Source organism: Prinia subflava, chromosome 2 (assembly GCF_021018805.1).
Source record: "Prinia subflava isolate CZ2003 ecotype Zambia chromosome 2, Cam_Psub_1.2, whole genome shotgun sequence".
Classification (NCBI taxonomy): domain Eukaryota; kingdom Metazoa; phylum Chordata; class Aves; order Passeriformes; family Cisticolidae; genus Prinia; species Prinia subflava.
In genome coordinates this window covers 86,884,265-86,905,500 of record NC_086248.1, presented here as the reverse complement: position 1 = coordinate 86,905,500, position 21,236 = coordinate 86,884,265, and the positions used below count along the sequence as shown (strand labels likewise).

The following is a 21,236-nucleotide window of genomic DNA, read 5'->3' as shown; positions in this document are numbered from 1 at the left end:
CACAGAGAGACTGAAATGTAAGATAAATACATTTTTCATTAATATTTCGAGTTTACTAAACCTAAACTTGAAACACCAATCATGTGAAAATATTTATTTGTACTTTAGGGACACAAAGAGTTCCCTAAACTGGAAAAATAATTTGTCAAGTTGACATTATGCAGAATTGTCAACTGTCAATAAATCAGTGTGTTCTGCACTGGAGTGGTTCAAAATCCTTAAATGGAATTGCTTTCCAAAGCACGTAAAAGAAGTGTGATACAACATAGACCAGGAAGTACCTGCGTCTAATAGAGATACAAATGAGTTCGGCTACAAAAGTATAAAGTTGGGGAAAATGCAGAGGAGATTGAAAATCAAATTATTTATTATCCTACTGCAAACATAAAGGGAGATTTGTGAAAGGAAGGTGTCTATAAGGAATGCTGAATAATCTCTACTGGGTATATAATTTGCTACTTACAGAGGCAAAATTTGCACAGTAATTGGGTAAGAGCAGAGGGCAGGGTTGTTTGCACATTGTACAACCTGTGAGGAGTCATTTGAGCTCAATTTCAGAGGAAACACAGAACAACTTTTTGTTGCTGTGGATGGTTACCAAACTCCCATCTTTGGGAGACAAACAGTAAGAAAGAACACAAGCTTATTTTCCCTCTCTTATGCCATTAGGAGGAGTAAGGATGATGCTGAAATGTATAAGATTGAAAGACTTGTGAGAAAAACAGCTAAAATTTCTCACTACACCTTGGAGCATGAAAATGAAAAAATATTACATTATATTGATAGAAATCATGAATCACTGCATGCGGATACAGTAAATTTTCTTTGCAAAACATTGTTGCATGAGTGTGTTTACAGCCTGCAAAATGGTCTACAAGTTAGAGGGAAAAATTTGGAAATCCTAAGTGTAGTGGATTCATTCTGTTGCATTGTAACTCCTATACGAGTTTTTCTGCAGCCTCATTGTGCAATAAGTTTAAGTATCACATGGAGTCTGGCAGTGCTGGTAGCAGTAGGATTTTTCCTGAACAGAGCGATCAAATAAATTGTTTGAAGTGGGGGACAAGACAGGATTACTAAAAGCATTGACTGGTGTGAGGAGAATAATTTAGATGATGGTAATGGAAAAAAAGATATTTAAAATATACCTGTGTGGGTATCCTGAATCAGCAGGTTTTCAAATTCCCATACTTCTTGGTTAAATTCAGAGGAGAGGTGTCATTAGTGTGCATGTTTAATGTTCGATCCTGTGGACTTAAAAGACATTTGGAATATTTTTGCCTCTACCAACAGTGTTTGCCACAATAAATGCACCCAAAAAAGCCCCTCTAGTTTCAGTGAGATACAGATACCTGCACTGGATAAGAAATAGCCCTTGAGCCCAGACAAGCTGTAAGCTCTGACGTTCTAGGGTGTGATGTTTGATTCAGTACAGTTTCAAAAGCCTCAGTAACTTGGAAGATGAGTTAGTAGTGAAAAAAACCTGCATCACTCCATCCACACAAATTCTGCTTTTGTAATTACATATGGTATCAACAGAATGCAAAACTTTCATACAACACAGCTTTTATGGAGCAGGCTAATGTTTTTGGAGGTGTTCTGCCTTCCCCTAAGCAGCCTTTGAATTATTTGAGACACTTCTATAAAATCATACAACCTTTTTTTTCTTATTATGCTGTAAATGCCAGAAGTACAACTGCAATCACTGACCTTCAGCTGTATAATGTTAAGATAAAAATTTTCAAAACCTTTGGGCCTGATATATAAGTGCATTGCTTTGTACATCAGGGAAACTGAAGAGTGAAGACCAGAGTATTCAACTTAGTATTCCCATTCACAGGTTGGGTTTTTTTTTTTAACCATAGATATAATACTTCGTTTTAACTGAAAGTTATAATTCAAAATAAGGCACTTACCTTTAGGGAACAAAAAGCAGAACAAGGAGAGACAGATATGACGGTCTGTCCCATTGGCAGGTGAGAGAAAAGAAGCAGGCAGTTCAGAAACTTCTTTTTTTTCCTTTGGACCATTTTGTCACCATTTTTGAGGAGGCTTCTGGACCTTGTGCTCTGGGATGAAATGTTCACGCTGTATTACAGGAACAAACCTTGCCCACATTGTGTGACCAGTTTTAGTGTAGGTGTTATAAGGAAAAATGAAACCTGCAGTGTAGCTATGGTTCTCTTGCACAGTAGCAAAAATAGAAACTGAATATAACTTTTATTCCTCTGAGACTGCTTACAGTGATGGTTCCTGTTAGCTGATGGGTAAACTATGAAAGGTGGTTTAGTTAAATGCAAGCTAGAATTGTATTTGCGTCTTGAAGCTTTAGGAAAGTCACTGATTCACAAATAGTAAGAAGATTTAGCTTAATGGCAAAAATAGTGAAAGATAGCTGGGGAAATGGAGGATTTGCGGATTTTTGTTAAAGTTTTTTGGGTGGGCTTTTTGTTGGGTTTTTTCCCTTTTTTTTTTCCCCTAGAATGAGTATTGTATCAGGGAAGAACATCGTTTCATAATTTTAAGGCATTTTATTTTAAGTGTAATGGTTTAATGTGTGTTTAGAAAATTGTCTAGAGAAAACGACTTTTAAGCAATAAATCTTTATATTGCTTTGTACTCCTACATTACAAAAGCCAAGAGCTGACTGCTTGAGCTTATGATTTCTAGTCAGTTTTGGGTTTCCAGACTGCACATTCCACAAGCCATAAACTGACAGCATTAACAGTATATACTAATACAAATATACATATCTGTCTATCTGTCTGTCTATCTATCTATCTCGGTTGGAGCCTGGTGGTCATAATGCTGGGGTTGTGGGTTCGATCCCCCTATGGGCCATTAATTGGACTTGGTAATCCTTGTGGTTCCCTTCCCACTGAGACTATTCTGTGACATGTGTATATATATTTCTCTGTATCTATATATATCACTTACACTGAAGCCACAGGCCTTAGTGCTTTCTTTCTAAATTGGACATTTAATGTGTTGTAACTGACTTCAGCAAAGAAGCTGTTTCCCTTTGTAAAACTTTAAGATATAGGGAAACAAAATTCCTTATGTGATGCATAGAAAAGCAAAAGCTTTATCAATGTTTAGAAAGTCCAATAATTACAGTTCTCAGATGACTTGCAAATGAAATTTGGAGGAGAATAAAATTCTGGAGTTTGAACCCCCAGTCATTTGAAAATATTAAGCCACTTATCTTTTTAAAAAGGGACTACTGAAAGAGTCTCGCTTTTATTCTGTTGTTGTTCTAACCTTTACAGAGGCAGTTAAAGACTGAAATTTTTCAGTAGAACTAGTGGGCCTGTCAAATTACTTCTTTGCTTCTGCTGAAGTTACTAAAGTCTCAAGAGCAGAAGTGGGAGTTCCCGCAAACCTTTACTGAGGGAGCAGGAAGTGAGTTGAAATCATGATTTTATTCACTTCGGCATTGCTCAAGCATTTTGTGAATGACTCTTATTCTATTTAAATATAGTAAATATTCATATTTGTTTTTATAGATTCTTTCCTCGGTAACAATACCATCCAATATGTTCATTATCTCACCTTCTGATTTGCTAGTTTTATTGTGCAGAAAAAAAGCAGGAAAAAATAGACCAGGATTCTTGTAATGCAGTGTAAAAAGGAGGCAGATAGATACAAGCTTGTGTAATTGCTCGTATTTTCTTTTCTATATTGCCTATGTTTTCTGGGTTGTTTTGCTTACATAATACTGAATCCTATAATATGCTAACTTGTAATGTTTATCCCATTTCATTTAATAAAGTGTTCAGCATTTCCCCTTGTAATAATGCAAAAGACTACCACGTCAATAAATGTATTTGATTACTGAATGCTAGTTTTGGTGAATGGTATTTCTTCCCTATAGATTTATTTGCAGTCTAAATTATCATATAGTAGTGCCCACTGCAGACGGCAGTCACTGCAGCCTTGCAATGCAAGTGTAAGCAGGTTATGATTTAACTGGGATTTTGTAGAGGTGAGGGATGATCTTCCGAACTTGCTATAAATCCTGTTCTTGACTCACCCATTGGTATTGGAGTTTGGTAGCCTGCTTCTGTAATGTACTTCCTTTATACATTAAGTTATTTTTACTGATTCTAGTAGTTCAGCTGATTCAGTGTTTACAACAGCAGAAACCCATGTGTGCTGATAGTTGGAGTTGTAAAAGGTTTCACAGATGTTAGAGTACCTAGAGAATTATAAATGTTCAGTGCAAACTATAAGAGACCCAGAGTATGGATTTTGTTAGCACAGCAGACAGGCGCTGTGTTAACCCCTGCCTGTGTGGGTATTTCTCTGTGATGCCACATCATTTTAAGCGTGCTAGGTACAACCCATGGATGTTTGACCACTGGTATATTTGAAAGCATATTGAGTCATTAACTTTTTTTAATTGAATAAGCAGTAAATTTAATTTTCTGACCTTGGTTAAATGTGAAGACCAAGGAGAAGTGAGCACTGTCTAATAAAAGATGAGCAGTCTCTCCCCAACTTCCTTTGCCATATCTGATATTTTTACGTTTTTTTAAGTTCACCAGACTTTTAAGCCAAGAACTAAACTGTGATGTGGAGTCTGGTCCACTTTCCCGTAGGAGGTCAATTAGATACACTGGAACAATTTGCCAGTTCTTCATAGGATGTGCTCAAGAAAAAACAGATGGAATATTTACTATTAAATAACCTCCTGTATTAGTGAACACTGTGGGACACAGCTGGTCTTTCTTAGAAATGCTTTTGATTTAATGCATACCAAGCTCATACCATAAATGTCTCTCAGGAAAATAAGGGATTTTAAGAATTATATTTACAAGGTATTTTCAAAGGTGGCTGTAGTTGCATACCTATCACAACACCTGCATTATTTCTTTTGCGCTACTTCACCCTAATACCTTTAAGAAAATAAAGATTAAACTTCTGATTAGAGAGTATTGTTGTGGTAGATCTGTCTGTCTTCTCAGGTAATTATCAAGTAAATAACAGAGTTTGATGTTCATGCCACTGATTCCAAGCTGACAAATCCTAGGAGTCCCCAGGTTTGGTGGGTGGTAGCTGGAAGTTAGTCCATGTGTAAGTGATTTGAATATGCATGGAGTAGACTGTGTTGATTGACAGCATAAGGAATGATTTGTTCTGTGTCAGGGATAACAGCAGCAGCATTTACAGTGATGAGTGTTAGTTAAAATTTCAAACAGTGAGTCCTTGAAGCCTGACATGACAGGCTGTATGGAGAAAGGTACTTTAAATGTATCTGTGAATCTGTTCTTTTCCCTGATCCTTTCTCTACTTCTGTGGGTACCAGATGTCGTACTGGAATATAAGGGAATGCTTTTCAGGCATGCTGCAGTTAAACATGCAGAGAGAACAGTTCTTGGTCAAAGTCAGAAACAAAACAATTGAGGACTCTGACAGGATCCCCAGCACTTGGACATTTTAAATAATAGTGTTTTATTGGGATAGCTGTATTAACTACTAAATCTGAATATGTGGAAACAAACTGCTGTTGCTTCCTTGTAGAATTTTGAGAAATCTAGTTTTATGTAATATTTTGATCAGGTATAGAGAGTTGAACGATACAAAAATAAGAAACTCAGAATAATCTAGCATAAAAATGCCAGTGTTCCATTGGAACATTGTGACACTTGCCTGATAGATGCAATTCAGCACGGATGCTGTCTGGGTTGTTTTTTGTCTCTCTGCTTGTTCTGTTTCAGTTCTTATGGAAGACACTTCATGCTGTTGACTTCCTGATCAATGCCATGACAGTAGTAGTGACCTAGTCACTAGTAGTATAGCTGCAAAAGAGAATGGAAAGATACTGGTCTATTTAAGAGAAAAAAGGGAGAGCATGTGTATAATTATTAACATCTACATATTAAGACTCAAAATACTTTTATTGTTTCCTTTTGTTTTACTGTTTACAGAGAAAGTTAAACATGCAAATGTTTATGCAGTAAGCTTTCACATAACAGAGGTTATCAGCTTCTTTTATCAGGTGTTTGTTTGAAAAGTTTCAATTTTCTCTGTGGAATTAATTAATAAACATAGACTAGTAGTATGTCAGTTTTATTCAGTGAGTCAGGTGCTTGTTAACTTGAATTAACGTGTGCTAAAAGAAAATAGCAGAGACTGGAATACTGTCTAGTAAAAGAATGCATAGAGTGCTCTTCATCCGTGTTTCGAAAAAGCTTTGCTATGGTAATGTAGTAAACTCAGTTCTTCTAGAGTAGAACCAAATTGTGTTGCTGCAATTACAGAAAGACCAGCAGCCAGACCTAATAGCTAACTGTAGGGAATGAGGAGATTTACTAGAATAATAATTTAGTATTTGCTATTATATCAGTGATAGGCAGGTTTAAAATTTGCATGTAGCAAATAACTTCTTTCCTCCCTCTAGAATTTTAGTGGGGTATTTAAGATGCTTTTTCTTTCTGGAAAAACTTGGAATACTAATTTCTATCATAGTAGCTCTTGGAGATCATGCATTTGCATTCAGAATGCTGGAAAATGCAAGACAAATACACTCTGGTGCATTACATTATTTTAAAGTTGTTTCCTGTTTATCTACCACAGATTCTGGACATTATGGCTCAAGTCATTTGGGCTCAGGATGTTTATTACAATCTATTTTTAATATGTAGTTCTTTAGCTCAGTTAAATTTATTTTAAACATTTTTCTATCCAAAGGAAAATTGGGAAGGATTTTCAAATAACATAGCTGGATAAAGTAGAATTGAGGCAGCTGTTCCTCCTGGGCACATGAATCATAGGATTTGAGTGAAAGAACATTTACATGCAGTTTAGTTGCTGAACGCCACCACATCGTTAGCTCATTAACTTTCGAAAATCCCTTACTTGAAAAAAAGAACGGCATTGAGCAGCATTCCCTAGGTCGAGCTCAGGTCTTGAAAATTATGTTGAAGGTGTAGGGGAGGAGCTGAGATTTTCAGATATTAAAATATCTTTTATGTTTAATGTTTTAATCACAGCTTAAGAGAACCTCAAAACCAACCCCCCCCAAAAAAACCCCACCAAAATAATGTTTCCCTTCCCCCTAAAAAATACTCTGTCTTTCAAGCACTTCCATTTCATTTTGGATTTCTTAGTTGTGCAGATTTCCTGCACCCCCACTTTGGGATTTGTTTTTGAATGGACTGATTTAGGATGTTTCATAGAGCATGAAGGGTCTTGGGGCTGAAGACAGTTCCCATGGCCAGCATTCACTCTGTCATAGAAGCTTCTGCAAAGGCAACTTTGTACTGAACACTGCTGAAAAGAGGATGCTGCTTTCTATGAGCTCTCAGTGGAGCTGTAGGTCCCAGCCTAGCAAATGTCATGTTACAGTGAACTGATGGTGCTTAGTGTATGGCTGCTGTTGTATTTCTTTACCTGTGTTTGTGCCTGCGTGCACATGTGGGAAAGAAAAGATGGCACCTTTTTGTGTGTTCAGATTCATGTCTTGCTTTGTGTAAGTCTTTGTTATTATCAGCCTAATTCTTGCTTATAGTGTTTTGGGGTTTTTTGAGGGCTTTGCTTTTTGAAGTGGTTACCGAACACATTTGTGTTGGTTTGTTCCTTAACTCTTTGTTCTAAATTTTACCTGTTTTGTCTTTTTCAGACACTTTAGAAACTGAATGTTTAACACAAACATTGTGAAAGAATTATTTATTGGCAGTTTTATGCTGGTTAGAAATTCTGTATTGGTTGGAATTGTGCTGAACTGTTAGAAAACTCCAAAGTTACTTATGAGAGGATATCTCTTCTCAAGGTTAAACATCCAAACAGTTGTTCTGAGCTAAGACTTTGTGTGATGTGTTGGTGGAAACATTAGTTCATAACATTTCTGCAGTATGGCAGGAGAGTTACACTCTGTTTCTTTACTCTGGGATGGTTCTTTTGAGGGTGGGAGCCTCTTCATTACCTGATAGATACAAAATCAGGGACAGGTGTCCACCTGAGAGATATTAGGAGATGGACCAAAATTTTGGGGTGACCAAGATTAACATGTAAACCTGCTTTTGCTACGAGTAAGATAGTCATGGGTGGTTTATTCCAATTTTAAAAGTGATATTTTATGTGGGTTTTTCCTACTTTCTTTGTCTTATTTTTCTGCTATTGTAACAGCAGGGTGGAATTGTTTTCTGACAGTGTAGGTAGATCTGCTTCCAGGAATGTTTTGTTTAATTACCTGGCAGATTGCTCCTAGTGTAGGCATAATCTTAATACAATTCAAATTTCTGAGGAGGAGCTGAAGTACTCTAGTTTTCTAGATCATGAGACATAGCTGCATTTTCACACCTGGGAACTGAAAATGTCTGAGTGTAGTCAGGTACAAGAGACAGCAGTGACCAGAGTAAGAGCCCCATTGCTTCTTGACTGTACAATTGGGTATAAGGCATGCTAGGATGGAAGAAAGTGAATTTCCCATGGTGAACATCCAGCTAAACTTTTGGGGACTACTGAAGCCTGTTGTAAATGGGGAGGAGGAAAAATGCCTGCTAACTTCCATACTGGTACCTTCTTTCAGATGTGTTTATGAATAATGTAATAAGATAGGATTGCAGGCACCTTGTCAAAATTCTTCACCTGCTTTTCAAGAAGTTCCACAATTCTACCACGGTGTGCAGTTCCAGAAGGATTTGATAACCAAGTGGTGTAGGGAACCACAAAAGGGAGTCCATCTCTCATTCACAAAATATTGCTGCTTTTTGGGGTTGTCTAGGCAGGTGAGAGGTCCTATTAAATAAGACATAGCTCCTTACCCATCTCAGAATAATAATGCTTTCTTGCTTTTCCAAGGGATACTCTTTCCTCTCTTGGTTTTGGCTGCTTCATTTCTGAACCTGTGCTTCCTATGCTTTTAACTCATAGAAATGAATAGTCAAAATAATAATTGGGATTTTAACTCATCCTGTCAGATCTTTTGCATATAGTGCACCTTCAAGTGCTTTCTCTCTCCATGTTTGACATGGTCATTACTTGAAACTCCTTTTTGCTTGACTTGTTAGACACAAAATGTAGAGCTCTGCAACAAAGTACTTTGTTTTATAATCGTGGTGTTCTGCTAGCTTTTGAGAGAACGCACATGGCACAGTGTTTATACCAGACTTCGTTAGCAGGATTTGTTAATACTAATGCAACAGCAGCATTTTTAAACCAGTTTACATACCTTGTCCTTTTAAATGTTACTTGACATAAACCCTGCAGTCTTGGAAATACTTTGCAAAGCTGTTCCCCTTTCCCTCCACCAAGAATTCAAAAGTTCTAACCCCTCTAAGCTATCATAATGGCAGGCATTTTTAAGTATACTTATGCTATAGAAAAAGAACTTCGATTAAAAAAAAGTAATGCTTCTCTATGCATTTGCATTGAGAAGAGACATACTGGGCTTAAAATCAGCAAGAAGCAAACATTTTCCTGCTTTCTGTGCTAAATCTGGCAGTTCAGGTCAGGAAGTATTTTAGGAGGGTTTCCTGGCAAGGTTGGATATGTAATTACCCATACCTTTAAGTCCGGGGACAAAACACTGTCTTTCTTGAGGTTTCTTCCAGCTACTTTTTTTTTCTAAGAATGTTTTACTATCTAGTATCTATTTACTGATCCTGTGGTCAAAGGAATAACAGAACTGGAATAGATTTTTGAGTGGTGCTTATCAGCAGAGCATTTATTGGAGTGTCTGATCTGAAGAAAAAGATAATCTCGTATTGTAAGTCTCAGGAGGATGATTGTGTTGTCATAGGGCAATGTTAGTTACTGCCTGCAATATACAGCCAAATAATGTCCTTGAGAAATTGGTGGAAGGTGGGTAGATCACAACTTTCAAATTTTATTCCTACTTCACTGAAGGCCTCTTCCACTCTTAAAATTCCAACCTTTTAACTGTCCTTTGAATAGTAGACTACGCATCTTGAAAAAGATTTTGAAGAGTTATCAGAGGAATGTTTGGTATATGAATTTGCTGCTGAGATTGTAATATGAACCATTTAGCTTTGACTTGAGGGCAACAACACTAAGTTCAGCTGGAAGCCCAGATGAATCAGATTGAAGCTCTCACAACCTGTCTTAGCTAGTTGAAATGCACCGGATTCTTTTGCAGTTTGTTTTAAGAATTGTTGGGGAAGGCTTTTAGTGAAAACTCTGTCAGTGTTTTTGTGTATTTTGTAAGTCTCAGCTACTTTATTGTGTATTTTCCACATTCTCCCTTCTTACCACTTGTGTGTTTCTAGACTAATTGTCAGCTGAGCACTGCAGTGTCTTTCGGTGACTGAAGGACTTTTTATGTTTTAAATACTTAAGGACTTAAAACATAAAAAGTCTTTCAGTCATACAATTTTAAAAGGATGCTTTAGTTTACCTGTTGGAAAAAATAATAAATTAGGATCCAGCTAATCATCATATCTTTTGATTTGTGGAAAGCTGCCAGATGGGCATTGCACTAATACACTGTAATGTTCATAGTGTTTGCCCTCCCTTTCATTTCAAATTGAGGTAAGAACGTGTGGCTCACTGACTGATGCATCATTTTAGCAGCTTACTAAAAATCTTTAGATGAGAAGTCCAACACCAGAATACTGGTGTTTTTAAAGCACAACCCCTATAGAAACTGAAATAATAAAAAAAATGTTACTGATAACACTTTTCTAATTGAACTAGATTTCTTAACTCTGAGCATATAGGTATAGAACAGATGATGAGGTAGAAGATTTTGAATGCATTTGTGGGATATTTAATTTCTGATCTTAGTTCACTTAAGAGTCTGTTTCTCATTGCCAAGTTCTCTGTAGGTCCACATGTGTTTGCCGTGGTCCACTTCTGCTCTTTTATTTGAAAGGAATTTGGCATGCATTATTTATGAAGAATAATTGAACTACCTCAGTTTAAAAATACAAATAATTGTTTAAACTTCCCCCCAAAACTTGCCTATATTTCCTTAACAAGATTGTAAATTACAGAGGACCTATAAATGTCAAATATGCACCATATATGAAATCAATGAGGTGACTTCTGATTTAGAAAAGTAAAATGGCTTTTTTCAAAAGCCAGTGTAAAGGATATATAGAACTTTCAAAGGACAACTGAGGATTTTATTAACACAGCCTAATTAACCTCCCTCCTGTACAAGGTGAAGCGTTAGATGCTCTAATGAATGATCAAAAGTGTCAGGGAAATACATAGTTGGATCGATTTTCTTTTAATAATAAATAATCCTTCTAATTTATTTGGATGAAAGTAAATGTGTCTGCTATGGTTTTGCTTTTGCCGTGTGCCAGGATTCAGCTCAGAGTGAATTCTTAGCAGAGGTCTAAGGCTTTGAAAATTGCTTTCTAATGGAAATGGTGACAGATCATTAACTACAGTAGTATAAATGCATTTATTTAACATGTGTATAGTCATCCCAAGTTGCAAAATGCAGAACATAGTATGTGCTGAGCATACAGGGATTATCTTTGTATTTTTAACTAATGAAATGATTCATACTATGTTAATCTTTCTCAAACATCGGGCTCCTGACAGTGTTGGACAGGTATCATTCAGGGGCTGAGATCCATTTGTAGTGTAGTGACACTGTGATCCCACTGTAATTGCTGTGCTGGAAGGGGACCAAGAAGCGTTTAACATGCTGCATTTAATCACCACTGCAATTACAGGGACACCAAAGCAGATAGGTTTTCCTGCTACCAAGTCATAGCAACTTCTGAATCATAACAAACCATTACTAGATGTGCTGGAAGGCTTTGTTTCCAATAAAAATGCACAACCTGGGATTTTATAGTCATACTTAATTAGCATTTGTGGTTTTAATATCTTTAAAATTAAATGTCTTACACACATATGCTACATGAAAGCATTTTTTCTCCAAAATCCTTAATCTTCCATCATCAAAAGACAGATGAACAAAAATTAGTTTCAAGAATCATGATTATTCTAGTATTGTTTTTCAAGCATTGAGAATACATACCTATATGTGGTAGTAGAATTTTTACTCTGAGGTAGCTGCACAATTCTTGTCATTGGTGAGCATCTCCACTAATAATATTAGTTCACCATTACCTTAAAAAGTCTAGGTGGCATGCTTATACAGGTGAAACTGAGCATTTTGTATTGCCATTTGGCACTTGTGTAGAGTAAAGCTAGTATTAGTTTTTAGTGTTTCTGGTCTCCTTTTGTTTTTTGTCATAAAGATGGGATGGGGAAGTCATGAAGTGCCTGAACATCTGTGGGAAAATGGAGTATTCTGTTACCAAATTCTTCATTATTTATTAGGTGTGCCTATCCAGGTTTCTTGGAAGATGTTTGTTTTTGGATACTGAGTATCTTGAGATCAGTCAAATTTTGGTATACTTCTTTTTAACCCTCTTTGCACAAAATTTGTGCACGTAACTTGTTCTTGAATCTTCAGAGCAAGATTGTCTTTTGATTCTGTTTATTCTGATCAGCTGTTGTGTCTGAGATTTAGGGATAGAATTCAATTGCATTTTCTGAATGTGGTTTTGTACTGGTAGTCATTCACTGGAAGAGGGGGAAGGAAAACCAAATTTCCAGTGAAGACACAGTAGAGTGTGCATTTATTTGGATGGTACCTTGCAATGATATACTGTAAAATGGCAGGGAATAAAAGGAATAATTGATAGTATAGAGCATAAAATTAAGTTTATAAGATCAAGTGCTCTTCTTGGAGCAGATAAGGCCACTTCACACTTCATAAGAAGGTGATGGGAGTACCATAAGAAATTGGAATCCGGGAAGCAATCTCTTCAGTTTTCATAATTAGTTACATATGAATTGTAGCATGCAATATGAGCACGTATAGGATTTGAAGTATGTGATCCTTGCTGTTTGATGCCTACTGCTAGCTCTCAGTTTGCATTATGCACCTTTAACTGGAGATGCAGGTGTGCATCTCTCTGAGGACCTTGTAGTGTCTGTGTGCACGTCTGTCTGAAGGCTCAAGTAGTTCCCTTTGCTGTGGTGAGTTCTAGGCATAACAGCACAAGTAAGGGATGATGGTTTGGAGAGCCTCAAATATGCATTTTATTTTTATCCTTCTGTGCAATTTATTTCCTGCTTAAAGTATAAATGTGTTAGAACTTGCAGGATTTCCCATTTCTGTAAGTTTCTTCCTCTTTCAGAGTCCCTGTGTCACTGCTGCTGCTTTCATGGCAGTGTTGTTAAGGGAGTGTTTTTTTTTCCTTTGGCAGCAGAGGCAATTTTAATACCCTCACTTCTTTCAGACCAAGCCCTGGAGAACTGTTGCTTGCAATCATTCTGTAGCCTCTGGGCTTGAAGTATCCTCTGCCTTTAACTTAGTCTGCCGCTTGACCTTCTGAGCTTGCTTCACCTTGTGCTTTCCAATCTACATAATAATTTTGTGTCACACTGTAGTTAAATGGTTTCTTTTTGACAGATGAAAGTACCCTCGAAGAGGGTTTAACTATATATTCTGCCTCAGCAATAATGCCATTCTATTTGACTTGATTTATCTATAAATATGAATGTCTTTCTGAATACCAGCTTAAATTATGTACAAGTGGAGATTATAAATTATCTGTATAAAAATGACTTTTTAGGGATATTGTACATATAAAATGTATGGTGTGAGTAATTGTGGATTAGGTGCTGTTCAGCATGAAGCTGACATTTTATGAGGGAAATCTAGGAATTACCATAATATGTGCAGTTAAAAACCGTGGTCTTGTGATATCTGATTCAGAAGTGTATCCCAAGCCAGCTGCATCAGAAGCATGTAGAAGTGTTGGGTGTCAGCCTAAAGACTTGCAGTCTAAAACATGCAATTCTCATTGCCAGGACTAACTTACAATTCTAGCTTTGCTCTGCCTTATACTCCACTATAGTCATGATTTTGGTATGTGTTCCTAGAAACAGGAATTGTATTGCCTTCCCTAAAAGTCATCCAACACCGTCTTTTCCTATGAAGTGGAAACAGAGGGCTGTGTTGTGATCAAGGCTGTTTGATATTTCAGAACTTGGAGTGTTTCAAATAAAATTGTCTCTAGAAATAACAGATACTGCAGATGTATGATGTATTTGAGAAGGTTGTTGGGGACAAAAAAAATTTACATTTTCGTGTTCCTCCGTGGCACTGTGAGCTTCTGGTGAATTCTGCAGTCACTGAAAAGTAACTAAACCGGTGATGTGGTTAACATGTACTTCATAAGAGAACAGCAATATGCAGGTTTGCTCAATTTTAAGTCTGCTGAAAAGAGGAGATCCTAGCAATGAGAGGAGAGATTTGTAGTGTAGCAAAAAGATATCAAACATTTTATTTGACAGACAAGTAAATTTGATGTATATAAACTGCATAACGAATTTTCTTCATAAAACTTCTCCTCTAATTAAATACTGCATTTTCACAAGGAAGCTGATTGTTGATTAATGCTGTTACTGTCTTTGCTGTTTTCTCAGTTCTAGTGTGATATTGGTGTATCTGCTCTCACATAAATCACTGTGTAAAAGAAACTATTAAAAAAGCCACTCAAGGTTCAGGTTCTTATCATAGTAGCAGCTTCAGACTGACTTGGATGCCTTGAAAAGGCATATACAAGGATCGAAGGCAAAGTGATCCTTGAAACTGTAACAGTGTTACTTGACTTACAAGGTCACTTGTCCAATAGTGCTGTCCTTGGAGAAAATTTCATGGGGTTTTGTGTGTTAGAAGTACGTGGCAGCCTTTTTTCTCTTTTTCACAGAGCTCCATGTTGTGTTTGCATTGGTGTTTTCCATTGTTGGTGTGCTGATAAGTAAATATTATATGAGGCTTTGGACTGGTATTTAACAGCTGAGGTGGTTGATTATACCACTGAAAACATTTGTCATTGCCTGTTCCAATGTCATCAGTGTGAACCAGCTGAACTTTGCCTTTCTTTTTCTTTGCTGCCCCTGGGGTTTAATGGCTTTGCAGAGAAGGTCCTGCTGGCATACTGAGCTGCTCCAGAAGGTCTAACCCATGAGCAGTGAGTACTGAACTGCAGCTCACTAATGCTGTAGGTGTTGACTCACCTTGCTGTTTTTAATTGCGGTTCTCTTGAAGGTAGATAATCTGTGCAGACCGTCAACAAACACATTGAAACTCTGGGTATCAACCAATCTGATGATATTTTTGTATGACTACAAATGCTGTTCTGCTTTTCTTTTCTTGGGAATTAACTTTTCTCCCGTGCACATACTGTTTGCATTTAAAACTAGCTTTCATGTGTCTTTGACTCTTGCTATAACTGGCAAATGGTTGTGTCACAAATCTCCAGTGATATGTGTTCTTATAGAATTTTTGAACCTGATGTAAACCAGCTTTCATATGTGCATGAATTGAAAAGCATCTGTAATGTTTTGATGTGACTGATACAAAGATATGATTGACCAGGTCTGGATTTACTTTATTATTGGAAAGTCATTCAAAATAACCACGTGCAAATTTAGGGAGGGGGAATCTGTAATTCTGATATGTGTTCATTTGTGATATAATTGCTTTGAAAAAAATGTCAATTTTTTTGTCTCAAGGTAACAAGTAGTTTTTTATAATTTAAATGTTGTTAGACACAGATCTCCTTTCAAAATTCCATTCCTGTTTGGTTGGAGATAGTTTTGGTAGTCTCAGTTGTTTCTGTATATGCATTTTTCTAGAGAGAAAGGTGCAAGTAATTTGGCTGAATTATGTGTTCCAGCTGGAGGATGCCCTGGGGAATTAAAAATGTCTTATGGGCATGGACAGTTTTGGTACGACCTTGCCTGTTAAATAGGTACTTTCAGACTTGCCCAGAATGGCATTAATGCCTGTAAATAAAGGCAGAGTTGATTCAGGAATGCTGAACAAATCAAATATTGGGCAGTGTGCACAGAAACCTGTTCGTTCTTACCTAAAGATACTTCAACACACGGAGAACTTCTGAGAATATTCTCCAGGTCACTTTGTAAAGGAGATGTGATGCTAGAAAAGAACTTTTTGTAAACTGGAGGAAACATTGCTTTGGGTATTTTCATGGGAGCCTTAGAGAAGTCTTATAACCTTAAAATTTATTTATTTATTTATTTATTGGCTACTGACTTTCTGAGGTTTGAACACGTATGGAATAATTGTATATGCACTTTGTAGACATCTGGGAGGCTTAAGATATTGGTGGTGTTCTCCTGCTGCTTTTCTCTCAGCTTAAGGTTGCTGCCCTCAAAGCTGGGCCACCCTTGTGGATCGTGTGAACTGTCCTAGTCCATGTCAGTGCAAAGTCAGCCAGATTATTTTAAATTACTGCTGCATGCAGCTGAGAGTAGTAATGAACAGCTTGATGTAATAAATCCTTAAACCATTCCAGCTAGACTTCCAAGAGCACATCTGTCTGTGTCCTTATAAGTACAATACTTTAATCTCTCCATAGCTTTATTATATTCAAGATTTGTTAGGACTGCAAAGCTGTTGCCAAGGGGAGTCTGATATTCAAGTGGAATATATTGGTGCTTCCTGTCTATCATTATTATCACATTGCAATACAAAGATTTGAATGATGAATGTGTAACATATATATTAAATGGTAAAGTAAGTTTATTTTCTAAATGAAGTAAATGTGTAGAAATCATATTTTGGAAACTTTTGGAAAGAGATTGTGGTACAAAGTCTCCTTCCATACTCTTGTTTCTAGTTCAGCCACTTCCAGGCACTTTTAGCTTTGATTCCTAGCCATTTAAGTTCTTACCTTCTCTGTACCCTTGCTTCATTCCCCCAAAAACTCCCCTGTATTGATTAGAAATATAATGAATTTTTTAGCTCTATTTTTTTTTATTTTTTGCCCCAGGTCCAGCAAGACTATGAATCTCTGTTCCAAATGCTTTGCTGGTAAGTGCAGTAAAAGGTTTTGTGTTTCCCTTAGATTATTGAAACCACATTATTGGCATCTCCCTTAGGATTTGTGCATGGGTTTCTCTTCCTTCAGTGTGTACATATAAACAGATTTTCCTCACTTTGATGCTTTCTTTATTTGCTAATCAAGAACCCCTTGTGTAAGTGCACCCATCAAACCTTGTTCTTGAGTTTATGGAATTTAGGTACATCCTTGAACTTCAGAGCTCAGTTGCCAGCACAGCTCCTATACTGTGATGATGTGGTTTCCACAACACATAAGTCTGAATTGTAATTTGGAATTTTGTAGGTTTTATTTTGTAATAACCTCTGATATATAGAATGGATAAAAAAAAATAAAAGGAAAAGTTGGTATAGAACACTTTGTTCCATTTCCTTTAACTTGCAGCCCTTGAAGATTAAATCATCAGCAAGTCATCGGTAGGCTCTTGTAATTACTTCATATTATTTTCTTATTATAAGGTCATTGCTATTGTGTAAAATCTTAGGAATTGTTATTGACCTTTTCCTGTTAGCAGCTTCTAGCTTTGCCCTTCTGAATTAGTTTTTTGATACTCTTTAGTACTGTAACCTTACTTTTAATTGTAATTAAGGTCCTGTCATAGCTCATGATTTTTAACTACCTTGGGCCAACAGATAAAATTTTAAAAGGTTCAGCATTTTTTTTTTAACTTTAAAGCTTTTTGAGAATTTTTGAAACAAAAAATGAATTTTGATTTGATTTCAGATCTTGGATTCAGCATCATTTCATTAAACAAACACAAGGAAAATAAAGATTGTTAGCAGGTTGTTCAGCAAAATGTATTTCTCTGGCTGTTTTCCAAAGGCATAGGTCTCTGGAAAGTGTATATTGAAGAAAAGTATAAGTCATTTCTTGTACTCTTTCCCTACTGACCACAGTCACAAGCAAGTCTTTGATTTGACACAGTAGGACTGTTCTGTTCATATTAGCACCGTAAATAACTTTTGTTTGTGTACTCAGCAATGCAGGATTCTGAGACACCAAAACAGCCCGTCCCTCATTTGCTGAGTTTAGCAGAGTACCCAACACTCCCCAGCCAGCAGACCAGGCATTAGGCAGAGCATCTTTCTTGTGGTTTTTACTGGTTTGGGGTTTTTTTCTTTATTTGTAATTTTGTTTATTTTTAATAATAAAAAGAAGAAAAGTTCTTGGCTTCTATTCTGCAGTTTTTCTGAAATGCCATTACCTCTGATGAAGTTAATTTTTCTCTGCTGTTAAAATTATAAGATGAGACCTTGTGTGATTGGCGGGATGGAGGTGGGAGAGCTTATGTTTTTAAATTTTCAAGGTGTTTCTTAGGGCCTGTTTATTTTAATGATACAAGTCCTTGGAAGAGTTTCAATAACTTAAAGCGCTGCTAGTGGTTGGAATAAAGGTACTGTGGAAAAAGACAAATTTACTCTATCTTCTTTAGATCTTAACTATGGTTCCTTCAACTAGTTGTATTGAAATACAATACAACCCGTTCTGTTGGGGTCATAACTCAAAACCTCTCAGTGTCATCATTTCAACATAAAAGTGTTTTTGTATTTTTTCTTTTTTTCTCCTGATGTTACTGAAATATTTTTAACGTATTTTCTATACTGAGTTTCTAGCTACATATTGATGTAGAATGATGTGTACTCCTGTTTCTGTAAATTTAACCACCACAGGTAGCAAGATTTTTAGGCAGGTAAAGTGTTGAAAGATGTTTTTCACTGTTTCAGGCACTCCAGAGAAAGGATGTGAGAAATAGTTCCTCTTTTTTCTCTTTTAATATGGCAGATTATTTATTCAAATGTGCTGAAGCAGAAGTAAAATATCAAACTATTATTTTTCTTGACCATCATTTCCTTTTTCTTTTGTTTCAGAAAAAAGAAATCCACACAACGAAAAAGGTTAGTAGCCCTTTAAATTACTTTTCTTGTTCTTTTTTTGTCTAGATGGAAGAATCCAGTCTTCCTTTTTAAAAAAAAAATTAATTTGGGAGACACACAGCAGGAGAGACCCGTAGATTTGTGTAAGCATTCCTTTTTTATGTATGTCAGGAGAGAAGGACCACAAGTCCTTCAGGGATGAAACGTTCTGTTTACAGTGCTGTATGGTTTATTCATGGATCCTCCCTGTCTTAGCAGGTTTTTCAGACTTTATGAATTATCAACAAGTTTGTAGATACATGATCGTGAAGTCTTAGCTGCTGCATTTCCTGGTTTCCCCATTGCTGTGATTCTGCCAGGACAGGGTTAATTGCTGCAGTAGCCAGCAGGGGGCATGGCTGGGACCGGGGTTATTCTTTACCACCTCACCTCATTGCCAGGGTTGGGGGAAAGGGACACTCTTCCAGGGAGAAGGAGTTGCCTTCCAGTCAAGGAAGTCTGGCAGAGGGAGTGGTTGGGTAGTGCCAGTTCTGAGCATTTTGCGTGTGAACCACTCTCCTCTCTCTGGTGCGTCTTTGTTATTAATATTGTCACTGTTAATGTTCGTTTTCTTCATTGCTGTTTCCAGCAAATAGTTGTTATCTCAGATCTTTACCTTTATGCCTCCAATTCTCCTCTCCAGCTTGCCACAAGGGGAGGGGGGAGTGATAGAGCAGCTTGTGGTTTGGAGTTTCAGTGGCACACTAAATTCTGGAATACCATTCCTAAAACATGACAACCATCCCTTGGGGTCAGGGTTGACATCCATTAGATTAATTAGCCCAGAATTGGAGCAAAGGATAATATCAGTTTGCCTTATTTTTTGACCAAATGCTTCTGTTTTCTAAATTTATTATTAAAATATATTCACTGAATATTCATTCACATTTGTCCAAAGATGATACAAACTGCAAAAGCAGCTAGATAATACAGCAGGGAGACTGGCACTCCTTGTTTTGGCTAAAAGTACTATCTTTAGTACTTTTTCTTACATGTGGGAATACTGCTCACAAATTATTACAGAGATGAAGTTGTTTAGTTTTCTGTGGCAAGAATGAGCTGCATACTGCACAGATACATGCAGCCTTTTGCCTGTAACTGCCCAGTGTTTTGATTTAGGTCCAGAGAGTTTACTAAGCTCTTCTGTACAACCACAAAATTGCTGCTCATTTGCCACAAACTACTTCTTAGCTTGCACGTAAGGGTTGATAAATATTGTAGAAGAGCTTGAAGTTAGCTACCCTCTTCAGCTGTCTTTGCCTCCTCTTCACACCATCTGCCTGTTCCAGTAAAGAATACCTGAGTTATTTTACTTAAACCCTGTAGAATCAACAGACTCTGAAATGTTCAAGAGCTTCTCTGAAATAATTTCAAGTTAATTGTACTTCTGCAAAGTACTTCATGACATTCTGACTCCAATTCGGTGCTGACCATGTGTTATCAATGCCTCAGAGTCTCCAGATACAGAACAAGTGTAACCCTACACACTGAAGTGCTTCAAATAAATACGCTCTTTGGATAGTGAAGACATAGTTGCTTCAGAGTTCCCATGCATCTAGAATACAAATGCAGTAAAGTGGTGTGGGGTTTGGAGGTTTTTTTGGTGTGTTTTTTTGTTGTTGTTGTTGTTAGAATATAGGCTGGTAAGTAAAAAATGTAAATTATGGCCAGAGTATCTCCCTTAGTGGCACCGCAACTTTCAACAATGCTGCAGCCTTTCTCCTTTCAATACAGTAAACTACGAATTCTGAGTAATTACAGAACAATGATGAGTTAAAATTTTCAAAAGTACTCTTTATTAACCTATCTTTGCTCCCATTAGGTTTATGGAAGTTCTAGTATCAACTTCAGGTAGGGACATTGTTTGAGTACTTTTTGAAATGCCACTTGATAAAGTAGGATCTTTCAGGCAGGAATTCTGCATTCATGGGAACAGCACCTGTTACCTCAAGAATTCAGTTTTAATTGGAACCTCTGGGAACAGTCACAGAATGAACTATTACAGTCAGAACAAAAATTTAAATAGAGAAAATGTTAAGAATACACTTTCTACTTACATCACCCCCCAAAAATGCAGTCTATCCTTAATCCATTTCATTGTGAGCCTGGAAGGCTTAATTTGTGTTATGTTCCTATCAGCAATGGAAAGAGAGGTACAGGAAGTGGATTTCAGCTTGTTCAGTAGTGTGTGAAGCTAAAGGTAAGTGCAGCACTGGACGGTTTGGTGGAGACATGCAGTTGCAAAACTGGAAGAAGATAAAATATGATTAGAATATTCATGGATTTGTGAATCAAAATCATAGGCATTCTGTCTGAACATGTAATTGAAACTTCTAGAGGTGGCTATCCATCCCTTAATCCAGCCATGCAATATTTATATTCATGTTGTGCTAAGTACTAGATCAGTGTCACTGAAATTGAAAAAACAACTCAGCCGTAAAACCCAAGA

General features: G+C 36.9%; 1 protein-coding gene across 1 annotated transcript in view; it reads left to right on the top strand.

Annotated features, from left to right (window-relative positions):
- The window catches only part of ZFAND3 (zinc finger AN1-type containing 3), a 132,891-nt gene that overhangs the window by 14,916 nt on the left and 96,739 nt on the right, over window positions 1–21,236 (top strand). The window contains exons 2-3 of the mRNA XM_063390869.1: window positions 16,806–16,846; window positions 18,743–18,769. Coding sequence (XP_063246939.1) covers window positions 16,806–16,846; window positions 18,743–18,769 — 68 coding nt within the window. The remainder of the gene's footprint in view (window positions 1–16,805; window positions 16,847–18,742; window positions 18,770–21,236) is intronic.